This window comes from Capra hircus, chromosome 9 (assembly GCF_001704415.2).
Source record: "Capra hircus breed San Clemente chromosome 9, ASM170441v1, whole genome shotgun sequence".
Taxonomy (NCBI): Eukaryota; Metazoa; Chordata; class Mammalia; order Artiodactyla; family Bovidae; genus Capra; species Capra hircus.
In genome coordinates, this window is record NC_030816.1 from 63,444,897 (window position 1) to 63,463,988 (window position 19,092).

Consider the following 19,092-nt stretch of genomic DNA (forward strand, 5'->3'; position numbering starts at 1 on the left):
CTCTCCTTTTCTCTTTTTCCCCTCTTCTTCACTTAACATCTAATAGAAGTCACCTACACTTCTGTTGATGGAAATAGCTGGCATTTACTTCATGCTTTATTTTCATTTAATGCATCTCAGCAGATTCAGCTGTTAAGGATAATGAAAGTCTGGCGCTGCTGCTGCTGCTAAGTCGCTTCAGTCGTGTCCGACTCTGTGCGACCCCATAGACGGCAGCCCACCAGGGTCCCCTGTCCCTGGGGTTCTCCAGGCAGTCTACAGTCCCTCAAGCGGAAAAACATCTGTGTCAAAACCATAATACAAGGTTCACAGTTTTAAAATACACTTATTTCTCTTGAGGTAGGTGGCTTTCTGACGCTGTAAGTTATTCAACTGTCTCTAGGGCCTTCAGCTCATACCAAGGAAAGGCTGCAGCCTGGGACCCTTGGGGTCTTCGGTTTGTTTGCGGGGTGGGGTCGTTTTTTTCTTTTCCTTCAATTCCTTGAAACCTGAATGAATTTGCCTTTGTAAGCAGGAGCAAAGTGACCCAGAAGAACCTGTTTCCAGGGTGAATGCTATTCCTCTTTTGCCTTTGCCATCATCAGTAAGCTGCTTGTCTTCGACACATCTATTCAGAAAACCTTCATTGTGACACAGAGTGGTGAAAGACTTCCAAAACCTGCTCTGTAAGATCAGCAAAGGAATCTGTCACTAGATCATCACAGGTAAGTCAGGAATGCCAAAATTATAGAAACAAATAGAAAGGAACACAGTTGCAATAGTATTTAAAAGAGAAAATAACACAAGGGTACAACCTAACCGGGCTTGTGCCCTTGGACTCTTGGCTGTGAGGTCTTAAAGCAAGCAAGCTCACCTCCTTGGACCCCTGCTTCTCATCTGTCACACCAGGTTATCCTGGAGATTCCTTCCAGCCCTAACAAATTACCTTTGTTCTTTAAGGTAACTCTTAGATCTCTTCACAACTCCAATTTAGGAACTGTATTCAAATAGTTACTAAAATGCTCTCAAATGGCACTGAGAAAAAACTCGTGGTCGGTCATTCCTTCATTAAGCTCTCTCTCAAAGAGCTGCTAAAGCTGGTTTCTCTAGGTATAACCACAACAGTAAGAATTCTTTGAAATTTCACTTCATCAAAAATGAAAGACATGTTTACAATTGTCATCTCTGAGACTTTACAAACACAAAACAAAGTAACTATGCTAGATATCAAAAGCTTTTGATATTACAAGTGAGTATCTTTTATCAATTCTCTTATATTTGGAGAAAGAGAGGATAGCAATCCCTACTGAAACTGCTACTTTTCTGTAGGCCTCATTTCTTGAGTCACAGAAAAGTTTTCTTCTACATCTCTATTTTCAATTTTTCAAACTGCACCCAAACATCTTTGCAGCTCTCCTATGTATGAATCAAAACATTCACTGAGCAACTACTGTAAGCTTAGGATGCAAAATGAAGATTATTTCAACACAGACTATTAAAAGGTCGCATTAGTTCCAAGAATTGGGAGGTTGGTGGTTTATTAAGAAAGTCATAGAAAAGGCAGAGAGACAAATCAGCTTTTTCAGTCACATTTTATATAATTCTCATTTGTGTTCAGAAGGATCAAACATCATTTTAAGTGGCCAAAAAGGTTTAGTAGAGTAGAACCGACTTCAGATAATAGAAATATGTCTTATCATCACCATCTTTTAACTTTTTTATAAGCAGATGATGTGAAGAAAAATATGAAACTAAAGATATGGAGAAACACACACACACACACACATTTGGTGTCCAACTGACAGTCGGAAAAAAGAGTGGCGAGTGAGAACTCAATATGTAATTAGAGAAAGTGGTTAATGATGAAACCAAAGCTTAAAAGTGATGTTTCTTGTTTCAAGTAAAACAATACAGTAATCCTACTTGGAAACTCAGAGTGATTTTATAGATGTGTTTAAAATTTAACATTTACAGTAAGAACTGGGATGCCCAAATATAGTCACAACTCCATAACATTAACGCAAACATGTGCTTTATTTAACTGTAATAAAAGGAAAAGCCAACAGAAAAAGATAAATGTGGGAAAAACATATTTACATATTATAGAACATTCCACTTATCAAGAGATCATTTTCCTGACAAAAAACTCAACCACTCCAAATGTGGTTGAGACCCAAGAAGTCAAGATGGTCTCTGACCAGACAGCAATACTCACAGGATCAAGGCTTAGGATCTTATTATAATCCTTCAGTCACTAACACTCACAGGATCATGGCTTAGGATCTTATTATAATCCTTAAGTCATTGCTGTTGTAATAAGCTAGATTTCCCAGACCCTCCACAGAAGGTAACATATTAGAAACCCCATAGCAGAGACTGGTGGGTACAAGAGGCAAGCAGGACTACAACAGTGAAAAGAGAAAGCTCACAGCTTTACAGCAAAAGTGGAACAAGAAAGAAGCAGGCACCGGAGACCCACCTTAAGCCAAAGCAAGGATCCTTACAAACCTCAATAACCACCAGGGAGACACCAGATTCTTACAAGGTTCAGCGACACCACACTGAAACCAAGGCATCAAAACAAGCTTCAAATGTCCTCTGAGGATTGAGTAGAAACACTACACGGAATCATGCAGAGAGGGAGGGACTAAGTCATGAGAAGTGAATTTCAATCCAACTATACCACTATTATCTGTAAAGCTTCAGGCAAGCCCCTTAATCTCTCAGGACAGCTTTCAGGGGGAGATGCCCCCATCCTACCATCTCACAGGACCATCAGAACAATGAAATGAGACCAGACGTGAATGAGCACTGGGTAAACCGTGACCTGCACAGACTCTATTTGCAGAGCAAACTTCAGAAAGACATTTGTTAATTTTCTAATTATTTTAGAATTCTGAATGATGAATGAAACAAGCTTCTGTTACAAAGAAATAAAAATGAAAGGCATTTTCCTCTAACATTTTATGTAAGCTAACATGTAGTCCATGTGAACACAATTTAGAAAGGATCTCTAACCAACCGTCAGGGTTTTACAGTAACTTTATGTTTCAAAGAAAATGCAGCTTCTTATCCAGTTCAGACACAGAATCTCTGACACATACAGGCTAGAGTCCAACAATTTGAAAGTAAAGTGAAATGGACTGAACTTCTTAACTAATTTTCCTCTATGGGGGATGGATGGACAGCAGGCCAGGAAGCATAATGCCAGAGAAATCTCCAGATCAGGGCAGAAATTCATCAGACGTTGCTATTCATGAGTTTTCCCTCGGGCCGGTGAGCAGGTGCAAGGAAGCCATGGAGTGCATTAGCAGGCTGTGCACGGCTGTGCTCAGGTAGGGAGCAAGGTCCATGCTGGAAATCACTCGGTCCTGCCTGAAAGTTTTCAAGCACAGCACGGCCCTGGGCTGGGGGTGCAGAGGGAAACCTAGGAGAGGGCTTCCTCTGTTCTTAGACCCAATGGTGTTCTGATAGGCACAACTCATCTGTACTGCATCTCAGGATGCTTCTGGTATGTGAGGCCTCCTACAACAGGGACATGAGGATGGACTATCCACAGAAACTGCATTGCCATTTGTGAGGGAGCAATCTGGTACACAGCATAATACAACCCTACTACCCAAAGTCTACTGAAAGCATTATTTCGCCAAAGTCTGTGACTTAATAGGGAATGATAAAACCAGTTCAGTAGGTCGGGACTGACATTTTCTGTCTAATAGAATAGACTAGAATAAAACAGAAAAGAGAATCACATGTACCCATACAATAAGGGTAAGTAGTTTCACAAAGCTTTTCTTACATTTTTTATAGATGTATATATGCGTTTATATGTATATGAACATATGTGTGTGTACAGATCTGTTGTGTAGATTAGGAACAAATGTAAAGTGTATTTGTTGCTTTGGACACAGCCAAAACTTTTCAAAGTCACTGACAAACAACTATAATTAAATTTCTCAGGCACTGAAAAACTCAAAATGTTCACATCATAGATTTACTATAGAAGATTCTTTTTCCCATTCCAAAAAAAATTTGTTGGCGAGAAACCTTGCTCAACTTTCTCAGAAACTAGATGAAAACTTACAATTGTGTTTTTGTTCAGGCCTTTATTAGTTGGAAACCAAACATAACCTTTAAGATTTCTAAACTCAGTTACCTAACTTTTCCCTGGTTACAATGACATGAGCACACAGAGCCACTGCACAAACTAACACAAACCCCAGTGTGTGGGAAGCAACCAAGGTCTGATGATCCAAAAAAAGGAAAGGAAACTGAAGTCGCTCAGTCGTGTCCAGCTCTTTACGATCCCATGGACTGTAGCCTGCCAGGCTCCTCTGTCCATGGGATTTTCCAGTCCAGAATACTGGAATGGGTTGCCATTGCCTTCTCCAGGGGAGATGATCCAAAGGAATGCTGAAGGAGTGCAACCCCAATCTCACCAGCTTCCTAAAGCACACAAGAACATCCCAAATGCAACAAGCAAGCTCAAAAAATTCTGTACATATCAAACAGAACTGGGATCCTTAGAACAGAACCACATTCATACTTATGGGCAAAGAACTGGATGTGGAAAGGTAGCAAGGAAAAAGAAAAAGGATTTAAATGATCATTTTATAGCTGGAATAGAGTATGTTGATGAACTCTGCAATAAAATTACTTAAAGGTGAAAAATCAAAGTTCTTTTTCCAGGAAGTCAAAGGACTCTATGTACTTTCCGTGAGTGAAAACAAATTATGTAAATAAATAACCACCAGTCAAGATGTCCACAGCAACCAAGCCAAGAACCAGCCCCAACCACCCACCAAGGTCAATTCACAAATTGCCTTTTGTATTCTTTGTAAAAGAACCTCCAACCATTCAAGACTGAAGCAGTACACACCTGTGTCTAGATAGGAATTCTGGTTTATCTCAAAATGTAATCCAGGAACACCAGACACCCAGCTTTTACTTTAACTGAGGCGTTTCCAGTTACAAAGTGAAAGAGAACCTTCGGGAACACAGGCAAAGGAACTGTAACAACAATAAAACATATTTATTCTCATGTTCTCTTTTTAAAGTTTACTGAAAAACAAAAATGAAAGTCAAGTGATGCAGTTTATGAAATCTCAGCTGCTTGTGGCTTTCACTTATAAATAGGTTTTCCTTAGAGCAAGGTAGTTCAGTTCAGTTGCTCAGCCGAGAGCAAGGTAAGTATTTATGAAACCCAAATCTAACAGTTTACTTGTACACTGAAATTTTAGCCAGTAAACAGATTAGCCTTTATTTTTACTCCACAGTTTTCAACCATGTACAAAAAGGTTTATTAAGCTATGTCTTAAAAACAAACATATCTTAACTATTATAAACAATTAGTCCCGCAGGGAGCACATTCAGAAACATGTCTGAGACCCACTAGACTACCATTACTTTATAGATTTAGGAGATGGAGTCAGAAAAGTGTTGGCAACAAGAAGGCAGAATAGAGAGGTATGGAGACCTATCATCTCTTCTCTCCTTGTATCTCATCCCTCCTCCTTCCCACCCATCTATTGCCATCTCCTTCGGTTATCTTCCTTTCACTACAGCGTTCAACAGACCCTTTTTGGAAAATAGGAGGGCATGAAAATGGCAGGGCAGAGTCACTCCTCATTCCACCAGTCTCCAAGAGCGCCTGCTCTAGGGAAGGTCATGGGTCAGGTCACTCCAGGTCACTTGCAAGCCAAGCCATCTTCACTCCTATGAGAGACTTCCTCCTCCTCATGGCTTTGTCAAGGTTGCTTCATACCAAGTCTACAAGGCCACAGAAGCTCTCAAAACACAAGGATCCACAACTGATGCCCAGATCCAGGCAATGAGTCGAAGTATAGGACAGTGCAGAGGGAGGGAATTAACTGAGGAGCCCGGCCAACAAATCCCTCTGCTCCAGGGAGATGGTCTCAGATAGCTGCTCAGCTAGGCAAGCGCTCACCACGTATTATACATGCTTACATAGCCAAAATGTGATGTGTCCAGCACAGTGATGGGTTCTAGGAAGAACTAAGTAAATAATTGTTGATTTAATGTCTTTGGTGACTAGTCAGTAATCAGCCATAAATGTCAGCAAACACCCTGAGATGCAGCATTGGATAGTCAGAGAAGAGCTGTTGCTACACAACACAAAGGTATAAAAGGCAAATTTTCTTCCCTTAGGATTTTAGAGTTCAACAGGGTACTAACGCTGTTAGGACCATGTGATGTCAGTAGAAGTCACGCCAGATGGAGTCACGGCTTACATGACCATAGGTTTGGTAGAACAAACATACTTGCAAACCTCAGTGCCAAGCCTGTCATCAAGGGATGATAGAAAAGAATACTTAGATCATGCTGGGAATCCAGCCTTATGGTGGGACCAGTGCTCCTCAGCCTTCACACTGCTCCCCAGGATGGCATGGGAAATGCGGAGACCATTCAAGTGCCAAGCATGCAAAGATGTGGTAATTTTAAATAGGGTCCCTGGTGACTTTTTCAGCAAAGACCTGAAGAAAGCAAGAGAAGGTGAGAATAAGATGTACAGCTGGGAGTCTAGGAGGAGGGCAAGGTCAAGCTGCATGGCCTGTCCTAACAGCAGCAAGGAGTCTGGTGTGACGTGGAGGAGAGTTAAGGGGAAAGCACAGGTGATGAGGTTGGGGAAACGATGGGGTCAGGAAGCCCACCCCCGTAGGGCCTCCGAGAACACTATAAAGGCGCTAGTTATTAAACTGTCTGAGAAAGGTTTTAAGCAGTGAAGTCACACAGTTTGACTTCTGTTTGATGTTTTACCGGGTTGCTGAGGCCGCTGTCTTAAGATTGCCTGACTTGGGGTGAGGGTGGGGGTAGGGAGGAGAACAACAGTGAAAGAAGGAAAACCGGTTAAGAAGAGATGGCAATAGCCCCCATCTGCCTCTCCTTATCAGACACGGCATCATCCAACCCACACCTCAGCCCTGTTCACTAAGTCAACTTTACTCATGGTCAAAACAGCCGGGGTCAAATGCTTGTACAAAGTGTCTCATACAGGCACAGTGTGCATGGAGTAACAGGAAACAGTGGACTGCCACCAAAATTATGTTCCCACAAACTGCACCCTCTCTCGCTACACTTAGAAGAGTCTGGAGTTGGGAGCACTTTAAGATTACATTCAGCAGTATAATCGACAAAGCAAGCACACAGTGCCACCTATAAGCCACCACACTTTACGCAAATCCAGAGTACTGTTTGGCATGCGGGCCTGGATAAACAGCACTATTAAGAGTGTCCGGGGTGAGTTATGCTCACCCCATCAGCATCCTTTTTCTGGGTACTTAGCCTTGGGGATAAAAAAGATAAGCAAGACCTGGTCCCTGCCCTAAAGGAATTCACAGTCTAGCTCAAGACACAGGAGAGTAAACAAATAAGTACAACCCAGTGTCTGATAAATGCAATCACAGAGGTATGTAGAAGGCCCAGAAATAACACAGAGAAGGGAGTAATCTGCTCTGCCCTCCAGGGATCAGGGAAGACTTCACAGAGTTTTAAAGCAAGTTCAGAAGGTTAAGCAGGCTAGTTATAGGCAGAGGAGGAGACTGGAGCATCCAGACTGACTCAGGGACTGGGAGATCAAAGTTCTAGAGTTGTGAAAAAGCTATGGCTGTCTGCTACTTGTGCAGTTAAAAGGGAGAGCAGACGGAAGGCATAGGATAGAGGAGGGTCTCATGCCACTGTAAGGACTTCATTCCACACACACTAGGGGCCTCAGACAAGTAACTGAGTCAGACAGCAGATCCCCTTTATCCACAGGGGATACGTTCTAAGAGGCCCCCCCTCCCCCGCCCAGTTTAGTTCAGTCACTCAGTCATGTCCAACTCTTTTTGACCCCATAGACTGCAGCACACCAGGCCTCCCTGTCCATCACAAACTCTCGGAGCTTACTCAAACTCACGTCCATCAAGTCAGTGATGCCATCCAACCATCTCATCCTCTGTCGGCACCTTCTCCTCCCACCTTCAATCTTTCCCAGCATCAGGGTCTTTTCAAATGAGTCAGTTCTTCACATCAGGTGGCCAAAGTATTGGAGTTTCAGCTTCAACATCAGTCCTTCCAATGAACACCCAGGACTGATCTCCTTTAGGATGGATTGGCTGGATCTCCTTGCAGTCCAAGGGACTCTCAAAAGTCTTCTCCAACACCACAGTTCAAAAGTATCAATTCTTCGGCACTCAGCTTTCTTTACAGTCCAACTCTCACACCCATACATGACTTCTGGAAAAACCATAGCTTTAACTAGACGCACTTTTGTTAGCAAAGTAATGTCTCTGCTTTTAAATACGTTGTCTAGGTTGGTCATAGCTTTTCTTTCAAGGAGCAAGCGTCTTTTAATTTCATGGCTGCAGTCACCATCTGCAATGATTTTGGAGTCCCCCAAAAGTAAAGTCTCTCACTGTTTCCATTGTTTCCCCATCTATTTGCCTTGAAGTGATGGGACCAGATGCCATGATCTTAGTTCTTTGAATGTTGAGTTTTAAGACAACATTTTCACTCTCCTCTTTCACTTTCATCAAGAGGTTCTTTAGTTCTTCACTTTCTGCCATAAGGGTGGTATCATCTGCATATCTGAGGTTATTGGTATTTCTCCCAACAATCCTGATTTCAGCTTGGGCTTCATCTAGCCTGGTATTCTGCATGATATACTCAGCATATAAGTTAAATAAGCAGGGTGACAATATACAGCCTTGATGTACTCCTTTCCCAATTTGGAACCAGTCTGTTGTTCCATGTCCAATTCTAACTGTTGCTTCTTAACCTGCATACAGATGTCTCAGGAGGCAGATCAGGTGGTCTGGTATTCCCATCTCTTTAAGAATTTCCCACAGTTTGTCGACCCAGACTTGCCTGTGAGTGTGCAGGAGTCTCTGGCAGAGGCGTGGGTCGGTGGTGGCCTGCTGCAGGGTCCAGGGCACTCAGCGCAGCAGTGCCTGCATGGGACCTTTTGGAGGAAGTCGCCGTTATCTTCATTACCTCCACCATAGTTTCGCCTCAGGTCAAACAACAGGGAGGGACCACAGCCCAGCCCAACAACAGAAAATTCAATTAAAGATTTACTGATCATCGCCCCTCCCATCAGAACAAGACCCAGTTTCCCCCTCAGTCAGTCTCTCCCCTCAGGAAGCTTCCACAGCCTCTTATCCTTATCCATCAGAATGAAAACCACAATCACAGAAAACTAATCAAACTGATTACATGGACCACAGCCTCAGTTCAGTTCAGTCACTCAGTTGTGTCAGACTCTTTGCGACCCCATGAATCGCAGCACGCCAGGCCTCCCTGTCCATCACCAGCTCCCAGAGTTCACTCAGACTCACGTCCATCGAGTCTGTGATGCCATCCAGCCATCTCATACTCGGTCGTCCCCTTCTCCTCCTGCCCCCAATCCCTCCCAGCATCAGAGTCTTTTCCAATGAGTCAACTCTTCACATGAGGCGGCCAAAGTACTGGAGCTTCAGCTTTAGCATCATTCCTTCCAAAGAAATCCCAGGACTGATCTCCTTTAGAATGGACTGGTTGGATCTCCTTGCAGTCCAAGGGACTCTCAAGAGTCTTCTCCAACACCACAGTTCAAAAACATCAGTTCTTCGGTGCTCAGCTTTCTACACAGTCCAACTCTCACAGCCTAGTCTAACTGAATGAAACTATGAGCCATGCCTTGTAGGGCCACTCAAGACACATGGGTCATGGTGGAAGAGTTCTGACAAAACAGGGTCCACTGGAGAGGGGAATGGCAAACCACTTCAGTATTCTTGCCTTGAGAACCCCATGAACAGTATGAAAAGGCTAAGGTATGAAAATAGTATGAAAAACCCATGAAAACAGTATGAAAAGATAGGACACTGAAAGAGGAACTCCCCAGGTCAGTAGGGTGCCCAATATGCTACTGGAGAAGAGTGGAGAAATTACTCCAGAAAGCAAAAATAACACCCAGGTGTGGATGTGACTGGTGATGGAAGTAAAGTCTGATACTGTAAAGAACAATATTGCATACGAACCTGGAAAGTTCGGTCCATGAATCAGGGCAAATTGGAAGTGGTCAGACAGGAGATGGCAAGAGTGAACATCGACATTTTAGGAATCAGTGAACTAAAATGGACTGGAATGGATGAATTTAACTCAGATGACCATTATATCTACTACTGTGGGCAAGAGTCACTTAGAAGAAATAGAGTAGCCATAATAGGCAACAAAAGAGTCCTAAATGAAGTACTTGGATGCAATCTCAAAAACAACAGAATAATCTCCGTTCGTTTCCAAGGCAAACCATTCAATATCACAGTAATCCAAGTCTGTGCCCTAGTAAGAAGCTGGAGTTGAACAGTTCTATGAAGACCTACAAGACCTTCTAGCACTAACACCTAAAAAAAGATATTCTTTTCATTATAGGGGAATGGAATGCAAAAGTAGGAAGTCAAGAGATACCCGGAATAATAAGCAAATTTGGCCTTGGAGAGAAGTGAAAAGGAAAGATATACCCATTTGAATGCAGAGTTCCAAAGAATAGCAAGGAGAGAAAATAAAGCCTTCCTCGATGATCAATGCAAAAAAATAGAGGAAAACAATAGAATGGGAAAGACTAGAGATCTCTTCAAGAAAATTCGAGATACCAATGGAACATTTCATGCAAAGATGGGTCAATTAAGGACAGAAATGGTAGGGACCTAACAGAAGCAGATATTAAGAAGAGGTGGCAAGAATACACAGAAGAACTGTACAAAAAAGATCTTCATGACCCAGATAATCATGATGGTGTGATCACTCACCTAGAGCCAGACATCCTGGAAGGTGAAGTCAAGTGGGCCTTAGAAAGCATCGCTACGAACAAAGCTAGTGGAGGTGACGGAATTCCAGCTGAGCTCTTTGAAATCCTGAAAGATGATGCTGTGAAAGTGCTGCACTCAATATGCCAGCAAATTTGGAAAACTCAGCAGCTGCCACAGGACTAGGAAAGGTCAGTTTTCATTCCAATCCCAAAGAAAGGCAATGCCAAAGAATGTTCAGACTACCACATAATTGCACTCATCTCACATGCTAGCAAAGTAATGCTCAAAATTCTCCAAGCCAGGCTTCAGTAGTACATGAACCGTGTACTTCCAGATGTTCAAGTTGGATTTAGAAAAGGCAGAGGAACCAGAGACCAAATTGCCAACATCTGTTGGATCATCAGAAAAAAAGACCCCCCAGGGGTACCTGAAACCAAGGATAGTACTGCATCCTCTGACACTACGTTTGTTCCTGCATACACCTATAACAAAGTTTAATTTATAAATTAGGCACAGTAAGAGAGTAACGGCGCTTCCATGGTGGCTCAGAGGTTAAAGCATCTGCCTGCAGTGCGGGAGAAAGAGAGTAACAGAAATTACTAATAACAAATCCTATAATAGAGATTTAAGAATGTATCTCTCTTTCAAAATATCTTATTATACAAATTTAATGCTTTTTTTCATCTTAACTAAGCACTTATGACACACTGTGGCTGTAACTTGCAACTTGAGGCACAACAGCAAAACTAACACGAATTTATTTTTCCTTCTTCACAATCTCACAGATAGAAGATTCCTTCTTACCATAGATCTTGGCAACATCAGTCAGTACACAATTTTTCTCCCTGTCCTTTAGTTGAGAAGTTCACCTGTTCGCTTAAATAAGGCACTTCATGGCTTCTCTTGGCTTATCTGAATCGTGAACGTCATGACTCTTTTGCTTTGGGGCTATTACTAAGTGAAATGAGGGTGACTAGAACACAAGCGCCGCGATACCATGACAGTCAATCTGGTAACCAAGACGAGAAGGCCACTAAGTGACTAACGGGTGGAATACTCTGAACAAAGGGGTTACTCCATTCCCGGGCCACGCAGGGCAGGATGGCAAGAGAATTCATCATGCTATTCAGAATAGTGCACAATTTAAAAGCTATAATTTCTGAAATTTTCCATTTAACATTTTCAGATTATAGTTGACCACAGGTAACTAAATCCGTAAAACCTGAAACCATGGATAAAGGGGGACTATTTATGGGGCTTCCTCGATGGCTCAGTGGCAAAAAATCCACCTGCGGATGCCGGAGACACAGGTTCAATCCCTGGGTCAGGAAGATCTCCTGAAGGAGGAAATGGCAACCCACTCCAGTATTCTTGCCTGGGAAATCTCAAGGACAGAGGAGCCTGGCGGGCTATAGTTCATAGGGTTGCAAAGAGTTGGACAAGGCTGAGTGACTGAGCATACATAGATATACGGTGTTTGTATTTTAAGAAGATCACTCCAATTATAGTGTAGACGCAAGAATATGAATAGCTCAAAGACAGCAAGAGTGAGGATAACAAAAGGAGAAGACCTTCCAGAAGGCCAGGTAAGAGCTGATGAAGACGTGGACCACAGTAAAGACGGACAAGTGACTGCGTGCAAGCACAACAGACCTTGAGATAAAACTGACAACGCTGGAGCTCCCTGAAGCAGCTGATAGGAAATACTGTGGTGAAAATAAACACACACGCCCCACTTAATTTAACAGAAAAGGAGAGCTAAATCCCAAACCCCTGAAATTACATGAAAATATAACACTTTCTATGAATACCTAATTATATAAATACAAGTTGTAAGAGACATAAAAATTAACCCTAATTAATGTGCAGTGTCTTTCTTAATTACTTCTAAAATAACTGTAAAGAACAATTTCAAAAAAGTTTTCAAAACCCAGTAAAGACATTTCCATGGAAAACAACACAGGTTATATTAACTATATGTTAATTTTAAAATTAATTGAATTTTTTAAAAGAAAAAAAAAAGAACACAGGTTACTCACTTTTAAACCCAAGCTCTCACAATAAGTTATTTCCTTCATTACTCTGATATCTCCAGTAATCTAAATAAGTACCAAAATCTCAAAGAAAATCCACAAACTTCTAAAAACAAGAAAATAAAGAAAGGGTATTAGATAAAATATTTTGATAGAACTTCATCAATTTAATAACAAATAGGATCATTTTTGCAATAAGGTAGCAAGACAGAGACTCTAATTTCAAAAGAAAAAACAAAGGTTAATAAAGGGCAGTCTCAACGAACCAGATAAAATATTAAGTGGCATTCATTGTTTGTCTCTTTCACAGAATGTCAGCTTCAGTAGAAAGAAAACATTACATTCACCACACTGAGAATATTCTTCTTACCTCTTTTTATTAAGACACCAAGATAAACTCCATTTTGCTCTTTTTCCAACATACACAGTGATCCTCAGCACAAATATTTGTGTAATGTGTAATTTTACTCTCAAATTTGCGGTGCTGCTTTGACAATATTTCCCAAGTTTTTTTTTGTTTTTTTGTTTTTTTTAATGCCATGGAGGAAATGTTCTCAAATCTTATAATGTTAAAGATTTTATGATCAAAAATAAATCACAGGTATTTACATAGTAACAGGATCTTGACCTTGCAGCTTTTGGTCTGCCATGCCATTTTTCTCCACTATAATATCTGAAGTCACTGCTAATATAATTATGCACAAGCATTCTGTATTCTGTGACTGTTTTATCAGCGAGGACATTGGGATGAAATTATTTTAAATACGGCCAATTCCCACACTGGACAATTGATTACCTAGTGTATGGATTATTCATTACCCTTGATACCTAGTAAGGCCATTCTCTGATCATTTTTGTAGCTATTGTGAAGGGAGTGAACTGAAATTCAAATGATTCCAACTTTGCAATGTTATTAATACATATGGCAACATCCAGAAGAAGAGAATGAAAGCACCCTTTAAATTGAGGCTTTGCATGTCAATTACCCAATCTGTTGACCTGCCAATACCAGAATCATCAATCATGCCTCTGCACAACTGAACAGAACTGGGGCTCCAACAAAACACACTCTGCTCAATGAGAGGGTACCCCACTATTATTCCTCCTCTTTTGGTTTTAATTGACAAAAGAAGAGTAAGCAAGTGAAATAGGGTAAGCACAGAATAAATATTACTGGTCATTAGTCTCCCTTGAAAACCTTCCACAGTGCTGGAAACAAACCAGGAGCTCATTAAATATTCTTTAAATCAATGCACAGCTGGAAAACCTTGCAAAACATGAAAATGCTCCAGATGAAGTATCTTCTCATTCTAAAACTTTTTTCACACTTTTTCACAATTCTCCTGCATTTTCTCTTTAATTCTCCATTAGATGCCTTATTCACTTCTTCCCTGAAGTATGAACCCCATGACTTCAGGTGCCATGTGTTTATATTTCTCTGTACCCTACACATGATCCTCAATGAAAATTCCTTCTAAATTCTCTCACAACTCCACAAGAAAAGCAACAGCTTGTCTCATTTACAACTAACTTCTACTTTTTGACTACACGGGCATCTAGTAAAACAGCGCATGGTTCATTAATATTCTAAAGGACACTGATTCGCACCCTTGATTATCATGGCTAATTAAGTCAAAATATCATCTGCTGTTATAGTGGATCACACCACCTAAAGACTATAAGGATGGCTCACTACTGTTACTCAATTCATTTTTACCTTCCGGAGTACCAATGTCAATACAAGAGAGTTTTGAAACTTGTCATGTGCTAGAACATGAGAAAGCACAAAGGTCCTTACTTGTGATTGCTTGGGACATATCAATATGTATCTTCTAGTTACTTTTTAGGCTCAGGAATTTTATCCTTAGCTTCTTGAATATAATCAGTAACAATGGATTATAAAGTGATGGGACTGTGTACTGATAGACAGCCATAAGGGTAACCATTTGAACACTTTATTCTGGTGTTACTGATAAGCAATCTAATATGGAGATTCACTATAAAAAGCACAAAAACAAAATTTGAAAGAACTGTTTAATAAACTGAATGTGCATCTTATTCAACATACCACTGAAACACCACTGATAGTGGTGATTCAGTAGGCTAATTGAGCAAAGCAATGTGACCTGGAGAAGTAGGCAGAGAGCAGGGCAAGCACTCTGACCTAGCAGCAGCTGGTGGATGGGAGGGAGAGAGCCTGCAGAACCAGACACCCCATCAGCCCATCGGACAGATCCCTTGGGGGTGGGGATAGGGGGAAGAACACAGACAGGGCCACTGACTTGAGGAAGACCTGTTAAGCTGCACTGCCCTACCTCTGGCTGTCACTGCTTGATGGTAATATATGTCTGCAGAGGAGAAGATGAAGATCAGGTTTTTAGAGACGTGTAAATCACAAAAATGTTAAAATAAGGGCAGGGGGTTAGGGAGCAGGGTGAAAGGAAGTGGATTCAGATGCATGAGGTCTAGGCAGACAGATACAAAAGAAAGATGCCATCCAATCCCCATCAGACCAATATGTCTTCAATATATATTTATTTGCAAACAAATCCTAATATGGCCATTGGGTATTCTTGGCACTGACTAATAATCCTTGTTAGACTTCTAGCTTATTTGCTGCTGCTGCTAAGTCGCTTCAGTCATGTCTGACTCTGTGCGACCCCATAGACGGCAGCCCACAGGCTCCCACGTCCCTGGGATTCTCCAGGCAAGGATATTGGAGTGGGTTGCCATTTCCTTCTCCAACTAGCTTATTTGATGCTCCTAAAAAAAATAAAAAATAAAACAAAACTCCAACCCTGTATAACTTTTCTGAAAGATATTCCCTCTTTTGATCTCTAAGGATAAACAAAAGTCATTCCATGTTTCTCCAAAGGAAAGAATTATGCGGAATAAAGATCAACTGTTATAATGCTCCTGAGGCAACATGTCAAAGTTGGGAGCCAATTTTCTTTTGCAAGTCAAATGTGAAAACAGAATCCAAGACCATGAATTCTGATCTATAGGCAGCTTTTTAAGGATGTCCTCGTAACTGCAAGTCAAAGTGATAATATTATCCATGTCAAATTATTTCTAAGCTCTGTATAAATGTACACACTGTATTATGTCCCCATTTATCTTCAAAAGGCTATAGAATTCCCCGTTACAGTAAGGGATAAAAGGTACAATCTTTTGTTTTCTTACATAAACAAGTCCTCCTTCCACAAATCGCTCTGGTCTTTACAATGACTTCTTTATTTTTTACAAGTCAAGGGTACAGTATTTGCTTCATTTCCCAACCAAAACTAATCCATGCAAATTCACAGTTTCTTTCCCTTTAGTGTTAATTTAGATGGAGCATCTATGATAGAAATCCTAAAGCCGCGTGCTCACATGTACACAGTCTTTAACACAAACTTGACAGCGGTTGATTTAAAACAAAACAAGTCATAAAACAACCACCTCTGGCAAAGCCCAAAGGAATTAAAACTGCACTCTCTCCCAACCACAGCACTACTGTATCCACCCTTCGAACATTACAACCCACCCATTTACCAAAACCACAGCTTATTCCTGATTTAGAAAAAGTAAAGTTCGTGGACTTACTAAACTACACAGCTCCAGCCAGAAAGTATAAATGCCTTTTCTACGCCAGGCAATTTATACACCATCTGAACTAAAAACATCATACTGTGGTTCAGTATCAGCAGACCACTGTGGACCACCGTCTTGACATAATAAACAACTGACACCTTCAAAGAGCATTAACTAGTCCCTCCTGAGCCACAGTTTAACAGACAAGAGCAAATGGCTTAACCTACATTATCCATAAGGATGGGTGCGTTTAATTTCCAGTCCATGGAATATAATTACTGTCCCCATAAGCTCATATTTAACTTAGTTGATTCTCTCACATTTCAGCAGTTTCGTTTCCCGAAAGAAGGGGAATGACAGGTCTCTGAAAGGTTTTAGCGAGGTTTCTCTTGGCACGGGAAGAATGTGATAAACAGGGAAAACACAATCACGCGGAATGTCTGGATGAGGTTCCTTTGTAAGCCTTAAATAGCACTCCCCCCACTGGGCTGTGCCACTGCTCTGAATGGAGAAACCATTTTAGAGCCTAACAATTCAGCCTCTCCAGTAAACATTCTAAGAGGAAGACCTCAGAAATTCTAAATATAAAACAGGGGTGTGTTTAAGAAATATTGAAATAGATCTCCTCTTTTCTGCCAGGACTGATATTTTTCTTCACCTTAAAGAAGGCAAAACATGTTAAACCTGAGAACAGAAACTAGCACTGGTCTGAAAAGGAACTTGAAAGAAATCCCACAACTCCTTTTGGACACAATATCAAGGGTTAGTGCTCTGTGTGTTCATTTCCTTGGTGTCACCCCGGCACCTGTTCATTCAAGCGTTCAGGCAACTCAGTTGTCTTAAAGAAATATGCAGAAAGCCTACCCACAATTCCCAAAGTTTTCTCAGCGCACCATTTTAGAAAAGAGCTCCATATCCTAACTTTCAGTTGTTGTAAAGAGCAGACGATACCTCCCAGGATGGTGGCTTACCACTGAACTTTGCACAGGTCACATGAGTGTACGGAAGGTGGGGGGGAGGCGGACAAAGTGCTGGGGACACATAACAGCTATTTTATCCTTCTGAGAAGGACACGGTCTCAAGTTGAACCTAGTTGAAGGAGTATTTTTACTTTAGACACGTACACAAATGACTGACACTGAATTCCAACACAAAAACACCACAAAAACTCCGAAAGGGCCCAAAAACTGTGAATGGAAATCAGTGATAGAAACAAAGAACTGTATAGAGCAAACTTTAAAAATGTGTAAATTTAAAAAAAAAAAAAGTCAAGTCACCTTTTCTGGGCTGGGTTCTGTAGGTCCAGTTTTCATCATCTGCTTCCACCTGCTGCCCACAGACCGACAACTCCCCATCACTGCGAAACAGCCTCTTTGTTTGCCTGGACAAGGAGGAGAAATTTATCCAACTCACAGCACGTGAGAGGGAACCTGGGTTTGACTTGAGTCTAAAGGAACCTGAAGAGACTTCCTTTTTCATCTTCTTTCACATCAAAGTCGACTAAAGAGAAAGGTCAATCCAGCCAACAAAAACCTCGTTTTTTCAAATTGTCCCAGGTCCTTTCCACGAACCTCCTCCTTGATACTTAGTCAGACAATACTGAGAGTCTGAATCTGCAGAAAGACTGCTTCTGTGTCATCCAATTACCAAAAAAAAAAAAAAAGGGAAATGAGAGGTTAGGGGAAAAACAATGTTTTTTCACATTGTGGTACTTGGTTTAAAGATCAAGAATATCCACAGTCCCCCCCTACCCAATAAAAATGACTAAAAGTATAATTTTAAAAAAGAAGCAAAACGTTCATTTCAGGAACACTTGTCAGGACTTGGCGAAGAGCAGGACCAAGGCACTCCGACTCTCTGGTGTGTACCTAGCATCCCGCACTGTAATCCTATTCCTCCAGGCATCTTTCCCCACTCAGGCAGAAAGCCAGCCGTCTGTTGCAGACAGAAGGAACTCCTCAGGCTGGAGAAAAAGATTCAGCGTCAACTCAGGTACCTAGTTTAAAGTTCACCCACACAGGTGACTTGGGAGAAATCAAAGAGTTCGGCTCACTGGCCCCAGCTCAGTGCAGAGTCGTAAATCCCCCACTTGCCCTCCTTCCCGTCTGTGAAGCGCCCAGGAGCCACAGGACTCCACAAACAATAAAACAGGCTGCGTGGCTATTGCTTGGATTACAGAGTAAGCGCTCCTGTGAAAGGCGATAGGCTTTTCCGGACACTGAAGCCACCTCATTGGAGACAGAAAACCCCGCCTCCCCGCAGCCAACACTTCAGAGGCAGCTCTAACTTCTGAACTCCAGCAAAGCTATGAAAATGCAAGTCTGTGTAGAATACAGACTTCCGGACAAATTTTTTAAAGCCAAAACTGGATTATCATCAGACCACTTCTGGAAGTGGGATTTTTTAGAAGGTGCCTTCAAAGATTATGTAGTTAAATCTCATCAGCATTCCTAAACGGATTTAAGAACTCATCATCTACTTCCAAAGGGAATGAAACTGACCAAGCTGTGATGTCACTTGCAGCTTTCAGTGAAGGTGAAGTGCAGCCATTTCTGCACCTGTCTTGGCCTCTCCCATTTTCCACCAGCAGCCAGAGTGTGGGACTGATGAGCCATCTCTGCTTCGCCACCAGCAGCCCCTGGGGGTCATTCCTCTCCTCTTTGAATGGTCATACTATCACAGAGAACTATCATCTGAGAGCTACACTGGTAACGATTAGCTGC

The 19,092-nt window shown here is 41.6% G+C and overlaps 1 protein-coding gene across 4 annotated transcripts in view; it reads right to left on the reverse strand.

The window, feature by feature from the left end:
• NHSL1 (NHS like 1) overlaps positions 1-19,092 on the reverse strand; it is a 266,654-nt gene that overhangs the window by 130,988 nt on the left and 116,574 nt on the right. Inside the window, exon 1 of one of the 4 annotated variants that reach the window (XM_018053262.1) lies at positions 17,647-18,513. The exons of 2 other annotated variants lie outside the window; for them this stretch is intronic. In XM_018053262.1, the coding sequence (XP_017908751.1) occupies positions 17,647-17,848 (202 nt within the window). In that variant the 5' untranslated portion in view covers positions 17,849-18,513. Of the gene's footprint in view, positions 1-17,646; positions 18,514-19,092 lie in introns of those variants that run through there. One more of the 4 variants, XM_018053264.1, reaches the window with a different exon arrangement.